Here is a 9,716-nt window from a genome sequence, read left to right on the forward strand (position 1 = left end):
TGATAAGTGAAAGAGCCATGCAGTTGCTCTGGTTTGCTAATCATTTTATGGCAGTCCAGATAGGTTTTTCAAGTAGGGACTTGCTCAGTAAACTTTCCTAGACCAGAGACATGAAAAAGAGGAAGAAAAAGAAGAAAAAAACTAGGAGTCTGTCTACTTCTTCTTTGTCTTTATTACCTTTATATCTCTAAGTGATACAGACCAACCAGTAGGATATTAGGCATCCACCCTAACTTCTAAGAAATTAAATATTTTTATATTAAAAATTTAATATTAAACATCAATATAAACTATACTTGTTTTTATTTTATTGTTACTATTTTCATGTAAATTAGTTCATTTAAATGCATAAAATTTGCTAATACTTTTCCAGCTCCTCTCTTTAAGTTCTTTTCAGGATCCTTTGTCATTCTCATTCATTTTTTCTTTATATGATTGTAGTTAGTGTGTAATTCATTCTATTGGTTCTTTTTTTTTTTTTGACGTGATTTTATAAAGATCTTTACAGATTTGTCTTCTCATAACTGTCCAGCTTAATTGCAATTAAATACAGTGTTACATTATAATAATGTGTATACTGTCACCCTGTATATGAAATCTTGTAGAGTTGGGATTTGGAAATAGGGCAGATGGAAAAGTTGCTCATACTGAATGAATGAAAATACATTTTAGTAAATGTTGTTACATGCCAAGCCTTGTGCTTATATACTAGTGGGGAGAAAAAAGAATCACTATCTTAAATCATGAGAAAATAACCAAAATGCATTAGAGATACAGCTCATCTATTCCTTATTTTTCTGATTTGACTGATTATTCCAGGCTTATTATGAAAAAATATCAGAATTTTTACTCAAAAGTATTTGTAGAAATAGTTTTCACCTTTGAGTGCATATCCTTTACCAACAAAAGAAATGTGTGGAATCCAACTCAGCTGAAGGGTGCTTGCAGACTATTTTGAAAGGAGGTGGAAATACTTTCTATTAAAAAAAAAAAAAAAAAAAAAAAAAAAAAGTTCCCAGGAGGTGTGTGTTTCTATATAGCTCAAAAAAGGGAGAGGCTTAGACCTTAAATTCCAATTGATGGAGGAAATTGAGCAGCCTCCGGAAACCTACTGACAGAGCAGTCACCAGGGATAAAAGGAAGATTTTGTTGGAGTGGTGACAGATGGGGGAAGGGAGAAGGTAGGCCCTGCCACTGAAGAGCTGCTTCCAGCATCTGCCAGCTTTTAAAAGTACAAAGAAACAGGCTTGTCCATACTCCCATGATCATAAATCTGCCTGCTTCCTAGCCCACATCCTGCAGAACCCTACTATACCCGAGGCCCTGTTTTATTTTTAAGGCCAAAAGATGGAAAGATAGCACTAGTCAAAAGCTCACTGTTTATTGACACTTTTCCAAGATCAAGCCTGAGTCTTGAATTTCCTCTTGGTAGTATCATTGCTAAACTAACTTAAGGTGTCTTAACAGGTATTTGCCCTCAATTAATGAACACAATCTCTGCTTTTCTTTCTTTCTTTCTTTTCTTTTCTCTGTCCCTGAAGTCCCAGTTTCAAAGGCTGTGGGCCCAGGACTCCTTAAACTTGTTTTTATAATTTTGTGACAACAGAATTTCAACATAACTGGGTTTGTTTGTTTTTTGTAGTTGTTAGTTTATATATATTTTTTTGCATTTAAAAACATTATTCCAGGAGGGCTACAGAGATTTCACCAAACTACTACAGAGGTCCATGATATATAAAAGGAATTAAGAACATTTAGCTTACAAGGACGATAGGCAGGAGGATTTCATCTTATTTATATTCTCCATTCTATTCACATAAGAGTCTGCTCAATAAATATTTGTGGAGTTGGATTGCAGGAGTTCTCCCTGCTGTTCCTGGCAGTACTAACTGAAGTTTATATCATATCATGAAATCTTTTAAAATGAAAAAAATTCTCCTAGAACATGAAACTGTTAGAAATCAAATATTTATTCAGTACTTACTGTATGTGAGTCATGAAGTTACATTTGTTGTTCAGTAGTATTTGACTCTTTGGGACCCATTTGGGTTTTCCTTGCAAAGATTGTGGAGTGGTTTGCCATTGCCTTATCCAACTCATTTTGTAGATGGGGAAACTGAGGCAAACAGAGTTAAGTGACTTTCCCACAGTCACAAAGCTAATAAGTGTCTGAAACTGGATTTAAACTCAGAAGGAGGAATGTTCCTAACTCCAGGATCTATGTTCGACACCATCCAGCTGCTCCAGGATTATGCTTAATAATAAACAAGAAAAGTTCAAGTGGATTTTGTATGTATGTTTTCACTCAGGTAGAATAAGAGAGAAGATGAGAATAAGGTTTTAAGATCTAAATAGTTATTTTGGTCAGTGGGAAAAGGTAAAATTACTTTTAAAAAAAGGCATGGGAGAGCCAGTTTTTTAATGACTATGTTTCTTGAGGAGTTAACACAAAAACAAAAGCAATACTTTACAAATACTTACCTTTCAATTTACTTCAAATTATGCAGCTCTTGAATGCTACTTGTAGAGTTTGAAAGTGCAGCCTTGGGGTGAGGGAAAGAGAGAAAGAAAAAAGTCCTGACAAAGTATGTTTGGTTGAAATTGCAGGTTTGTGTAACTCCGCCGACAGCTGGATGATTGTGCCCAACATCAAGCAAAATCACTACACAGTTCACGGGCTCCAGAGCGGCACCAAGTACATCTTCATCGTCAAAGCTATAAATCAGGCTGGCAGTCGTAACAGCGAGCCCGGCAAACTGAAGACAAACAGTGAGTGACGTGAAAGTCAGCCCTGTCTGTCTCTCTCAGCTTCTCTCCTTTCTGTTGTTGGTGTCTGTCCCTTCTTCTCTTCCTTCCCAGAATCTCTGTGAAACTTGACATCTGAAAGGCAAATGATTCAAAGCAGAATATCAAGTTAATGATCCTTTGTACAGGAGTCTCAGTTATCTGTCCAAATCCGTTCAAGTTTCTAGACTTTTTTTTTTCCTCCTGGGATAATTTTTTTTTCCCCCTGGGATAGTTCTTTTTTTTTTTTTTTTTCCCCTCTCTGTTTCTTAGCTTTCATGTAAGAGAAGAACTGTGGTATTTTGGATAGAGGGCTAGATTTAGAATCCTAAGAGCCTGGGTTCGAATTCTAACAGTTTTTTGCCACTATTTTTACTAAATTCTCTGATTTGCTTTTTCCAGTGTAGTATATAGCTCAGCACACAATTTAAGCACTATGCTTAAGTAAACTTGAGAGTTTTTCTATATGGCAAACTTAGATTTTTCATCAATGTTTCTAAATCTTAAGAAGTTTTCCCTTGACATGAAAAAGAAAGATATTTGGTTTTTTTTAAGGACTTTTGAAGGTATCATAAGTGTAGCCAGTGATGGTATCGTTTTCTTCAGCATGTATGAATGTTATTGGGCTTCATGCTCATCAGGTTTAGAAAGGCATTCATAAGTATTACAATAGCTTTGTTGACCATGCTTATTATTTGTAAGCTCTACCCAAGGAAAAGCTACCTGCCAATAGTAACAATCTCTGCAATGTTTTTACACTGTATTATTTTGGATGAAGTTGTAACTCATTTCCTGTACTTAACTGCCTTATGCCTAATGTTGTTCTATGGTATAGGCAATCTTCCAAGGTAATATTGAATTGTCATAATAATAATAATAGCTATCATAAGAGATGGAATCAACAAGAGAAAGACTTATTGAAAATTTTCAATTGTGCTTCTACCCAGGGAGGTTTTTCATAATGCCCAACTCATTTAAATGTAAATATGGATAATAAAATGGACAGACGTAATTATAGCCTGGGGGAGAAAAACTCAGACTAGAAGAGAATTTCTAACCTGTTTTGGGATAAAATAATGCAGCTTTATAACTATCCTAAGGTCATTGTGTTAATACTTCATCCATGGTAAACTAAATTAATGTCAACATACAAAAAGTACATATAATTAAAATCCTAATATTACTGTATGTTTTTGCTTATTGGTTTGGATGCTATTATTATTTGATCTAAATGTATGCAGTCAATACTCTAAAATTAACAAAGAGAAGATTATCAGTGAAGAATATGATCTTTCCCTCTCTAGAAAGAGTCATTCTTTTATTGGTCAAAAAGAACTTCAATGCAAGTGTCTCTTGTGGAATACTATAATGATACTTCAGAAATGTTGTCTAGTAAGAGAATTTTTATAAAATGAATTGTTTTCATATTACCTTGCACCCCCACTCCCTCTAATAAGACAAGTTGAAAATAGTAATAAATGAGTTTTGTCTTTCTTCTCTTTGATACATGCTTCTAAACAGCTGTCAAAGTTTTATATTCCAATTATATTTTTTCCTATTTAAAAAATTCTCTTTTTTTCACATTCTCCATTGGGGAAAAGAAAAACAAAGCCCTTGAAATAAATATGAATAATAAGAAAAAAAAACATTTCTTGGTTGTCCATGTATATAACATACATCTCAGTGTTCACTGATTCGATTATCTATCAGGAAGTAGATAGCATGCTTCATCATGGGTTCTTTGGAATCATGTTTGGTTATTGCATTGATCAAAATTCTTAATACAGTTATGTTGGAGCCTGCTTGAACCTTCTCCCTAGAACCAGTTATTAAATTTTTGGTTTGAGCATTCATACTACATGAATTGGTGAATGACAAAATCATTTCACTGATTGCTTAGATTTTTAAAAAATTGTTTGGAAAATATGAATAACAGTTTACATTTTAAAATATGATATGCACTTCCCTTCACCGCAGAGAACATTTTCCAACACTCTGATTCTTATTATTCAGTTATTTGTGAAAGTTATAGTTGTAAAGCTGTCTAGCTTTCTTGCTATTCCCCTGCTCAGTGAACTCCAGTGAGCTCTGTGACAATATTGGACACTGCTGTAGAACAACAGTGCTGTTGAGAATGCTTTGCAATACTGTGAACGTCTTCGTTTCTCCTCCTTAGGATATTTTCTCTATCATCACCTCCTCTTCTCACCATTCTTCTGCGCAGCTCTCTTACCAGAGGAATTTCCTTCCATCCTCAGAATACTGACTCTAAATACATAGCTTCTGGATATATGCTCCATAACTTGATTTCCTATATTTTTAAAATGATTAATAAATAGAACTTCATTAGTGAATGACAGAAAATTCCTTGATTTTAGTGCTTTCTATTATGCCACATAAACTGAAAGAAAGAATACATAAGATATGATTATAGACTAGTTCTCAGAATATATGATTATCTCTTCAAAATAAACAGAATTTTTTTTCTTTGTTCTACAAATGTCTTTTCAGGTCAGCCATTTAAATTGGACCCCAAATCTGCCCATCGAAAACTAAAGGTTTCCCATGACAACTTGACAGTGGAACGTGATGAAACATCATCTAAAAAAAGTCACACACCTGAGCGCTTCACTAGCCAAGGAAGCTATGGCGTAGCAGGCAATGTGTTCATTGATAGTGGGCGCCATTATTGGGAAGTAGTCATAAGTGGAAGTACATGGTAAGTCTCATGTTTAAATTACATTGCTGCTACCAAACAAGATTCTGCATCTGTATTTTGATAGAGAATATAACCAAAGCTAAAAAAAAAAAATTTTCTTCTTATGTATTTCCATAATGACTGCATATGCCTTTCACAATAAGAATAAGAACAATTTAGAACCATGGGAACAGAGTATGAAACACAACATAGCATTCTTACTCTCTCTGTTATTTGCTTGCATTTTGTTTTCTTAGTTTTTCTTTTCCTTCTTCATCGGATTTTTCTTGTGCAGCAAGATAACTATATAAATATGTATACATATATTGGATTTAACATATATTTTAACATATTTAACATGTATTGGACTACCTGCCAGCTAGGGGAGAGGTGGGGAGAATGAGGGGAAAATTTGGAACAAAAGGTTTTGCAAGGATCAATGTTGGAAAAATTACCCATGCATATGTTTTGTAAATGAAAAACTTTAATTTAAAAAAAGAATAAAAACATTAAAAACTATAAATTATAACCATTATTCTGCTTATGAGATGTTCTTATGGTATGGATTTCCCTGTCCATGGACATCTTGCTTGTGTTGGTATCTATGTAATATCAAGAGAATATGAGGCTATCTATAGTTATGAAAAAAACGCTCTAAATCATTATTGTTTAGAAAAATTCTAATTAAAACACTTTTAAGGTATTTTAATATCTCTCACCTATAAGACTGGCTAAAATGAAACAAGGGAAAAATTACAAATCTTGGAAGGGATGTGAAAAAATTGGGACATTAATATACTGTTGGTGATACTGTGATCCAACCACTTTGGAAAGCCATTTGGAGTTATACCACTATTTGATCTATTTCTGAAAGTGATTAGGGAAAAAGGAAAAGAACTTATATGTTCTAAAATATTTATTGGAGCTTCTTTGTGGTGGCAAAGAATTGGAAATTACAAAGATGCCTATCCCTTGGGGAAATGGCTAAATAAGGTATATAGTATGTGATTTTTATGTACTATTGTGCTATAAAAAATGATGAGTAGATGATTTTAGAAAAACATGGAAAGACTTGCACAAAATAATGAAGAATGAAATGAGCAAGAAAACAATGTATACGATAATAATAATAATATTGTTCAAAGAATTACTATGCATGACTAAGGTATTCTGAGTATTATAAATTCTCAGATTAACTACCAAGAATATATAAAGGAAGATGCTATCTTCCTTCAAATAAAAAAAAAAAACCTGATAAATAGAAATATTCATATATATATATGTATATATACACACAAAAAATGTGTGTGTGTGTGTGTGTGTGTGTGTGTGTGTGTGTGTGTGTGTGTGTGTGAAATGGTGGTGCAGAATGGGAAGGGAGGGCGACAGTTTAGAATTTAAAATCTAACAATAAATTAAAAAATAATAAATTTAAAAAGAGAATATGAAGAAACCACACACACACAAACTTGGAGGAAGAATTTCAGGGTAGACAAGTATGAATAGGTTTCAATCATTACATCATTGAGATCAAAAATCCATGGGAATTTCAGAGTCCCTATTCTTCTTCTCAGACACAACTTGCAAAATCCTCTTTCATGCTAGAAAGGGACTTTTCTGCATTAATCTTGAGTAATGTCTCTGTCTTTAATGTTGACTGATACTATTACTGGCCACTTACCTCAGTTAATTATAGATGCTACTGAGAAAGTTGTAAGGGGCATTGAAAGATTATCTGAGGCAGATACTTGCCCTTAGGCACAAAACTTTCTAAAACATCATGGACATGGTTGCCTATTCTTCTGCCAAGGTTATAGATTCAATCCCCATGAGTCAGCTTTGTACAGAGGAAAACCTGTCACATAGCCACAGGCTGTCCTAACACTATCCATCTGTTGTGTAACAATTGGTTGCAAAAAAAGGCTGAGGAAAAGGATGATTTTTTTTTTGGTTTGTTTTTGCTGAGGCAATTGGGCTTAAGTGACTTGCCCAGGGTCACACAGCTAGGCTTAAGTGTCTGAGACCAGATTTGAACTCAGGTCCTCCTGACTTCAGAGCTGATGTTCTATCCACTGAGCCATCTAGCCACCCTGAAAGATATATTATAATTATCTTCAAAACAAAACAAATATAATGAGTGGCTATACTTAGCCCAAATGCATCACCCTGGTGGGGGGGGGAACCCTCAAAAGAAAATGTTATTAATATTATTAATAAATAATGTGTAATATCACCTTCATATATACATATACATGCATAATGAAGATATGTATATATACATATATGTATGTATGTATATATATATATATATATATATATATATATATATATATACATATACACATGTAAACATACATATCACATCACCTGCAAAGCATGCCTTTTACTGTAAAGCATTGGATTGAATGCGGAAAAGTAATGTAACATATCCAGGGCAGCTATAGTGTATGTAAGCCACAGAAGCACGTGGCTTTAAAATAAGAATGTGAGCTCAAGTATTTCTTTTCTTTGAATCTGATTCCCACACTCCCAAATAATGGTTCTGATACATAGTAGAGAGTTCCTTCTTACCTTTCATTGTTTAGAACATTCCCATTCCAAACATTTCACCTGAACTTGGAAAAAAAGGGCTTTCTGTATCACTGCGATATGTGGTAGATTGCCACTCATTTTTTAAACATTTAAACTTTTAAACATTAAACTTTTAAACATAAAAGTATAAACTAAATATAAAAATAACAATAAAAGCACAAAAATAGGATTAATGACCTACAAAAAGGGGAGAAAATTAACATGCCTCATTCATGAACATGGTTCAATATTCTGACAGAATTTGTAATCTAAGCTACCCAATGTTCATTAGTAATCATTTATGATCATATTTCAATTGATTAGTAGCTAGGAGAATTCTTCCAGAGTCACTTCAGTACCACTAACATTATTCAGTTGCCCTTGAAATATTCAGCAGAATATTATATGTGCAAGAAAAATTATTAAAAATTTAAAATAATCCCCTATGTTTGCCATTTTAAAAGACCTGATTTATTTTAATTTCTGGAGATTTAAAGTTAGTTAGAGATAGCTAAAGTGGGAGGGAAAAAGAAGATTACCACTAAAATCAAATTTCTATGAATACATTGCTGGGAATGTGGATTGGGAAATGGCACCTATATCTTCTCGAGTAGTGCTACTTAAGCTTGTAAATACACATGTAATTTTATGGTATGTGTAATGGGGCATGTTAGCATTGTTCTGAGAAATATAACTTGGGGACTTTTTGACTTCTTGGTGTTTCAGAGCATACCTTAATGGATCGTTAGCATTCTTCCTCCGTCTTAGAAGTACTGTGGAAATATGTACATAGTTTTCAAGATTCGTGATAATTTAATAATACTCAATTCCTTTGGTTAATGGACTATAAACTTAGTTATTCTGTTACAAAAGCTAACTGGAGTTAATGGTTGTTGGGTGTTTTATGGAGTGGTGCTAATGAACTTGGAGGGTGGTTTCATGGAAAGATCAGCAGGTTGGAACATCAGGAAGTCTAGTTTCAGCTCTGACTGAAACTTTCCGCATTTATATAATAGCATCAGTAAAAACCTAGGACTGGTACGTCAACCACAGGATTGAATTGAAGATTCATTGAGATCTTAAGGGTCAATAATTTTTAATAAAAAATTAAAGTGTAGTAAATGCTCATTTATGTATCCAGGAGCACTTAGTAAATGTTTACTTATTGAGCAAATATGTGCATATGTTCTAAATAGTATTAATATGGCTGTGAATAGTTCTACCACCAATTCAAGTCATAACAATTCTTGTCTATGTCTTTTCATAATTCTGCCATACTGCATTTATCTATATACATATCTGTATGTGCAATTACATCTGTTAAAAACTAAATGTAATTTGCAAATGATGAACTACTTTCAAACTGGAAATATATCAAGGATTTTTTCATACCTCTTTCCTCAGTCAATATTGTTTTTATTAGAATTCTAATGCTTTATTAATTTTGCAATTAATCATTAGTATATAATTGTAAATAGCTATTAATTAGAAGTGGCAAGTTTTCTGTGGTTTTATTATTATTATTATTACTTAAACCTCAGGAGTCAGAGGCATTTTAGAAACTCTCTTTTGTTATCTTTTAAATCAAGCTTACTTTTCTGCTTGAAAAGGTCCCAGCAACCAGTTTTCAAATGATCTTGCTTCTATCATAACAGTCATCTAA

At 33.3% G+C, this 9,716-nt stretch overlaps 1 protein-coding gene across 1 annotated transcript in view; it reads left to right on the plus strand.

Annotated features, from left to right (window-relative positions):
* The window catches only part of MID1 (midline 1), a gene marked incomplete in the record, with an annotated part of 137,949 nt that overhangs the window by 124,661 nt on the left and 3,572 nt on the right, over positions 1–9,716 (plus strand). The window contains 2 exon segments of the mRNA XM_074300020.1: positions 2,608–2,769; positions 5,296–5,503. Coding sequence (XP_074156121.1) covers positions 2,608–2,769; positions 5,296–5,503 — 370 coding nt within the window.

Source organism: Sminthopsis crassicaudata, chromosome 3, assembly GCF_048593235.1.
Source record: "Sminthopsis crassicaudata isolate SCR6 chromosome 3, ASM4859323v1, whole genome shotgun sequence".
In the NCBI taxonomy this organism is placed as follows: Eukaryota; Metazoa; Chordata; class Mammalia; order Dasyuromorphia; family Dasyuridae; genus Sminthopsis; species Sminthopsis crassicaudata.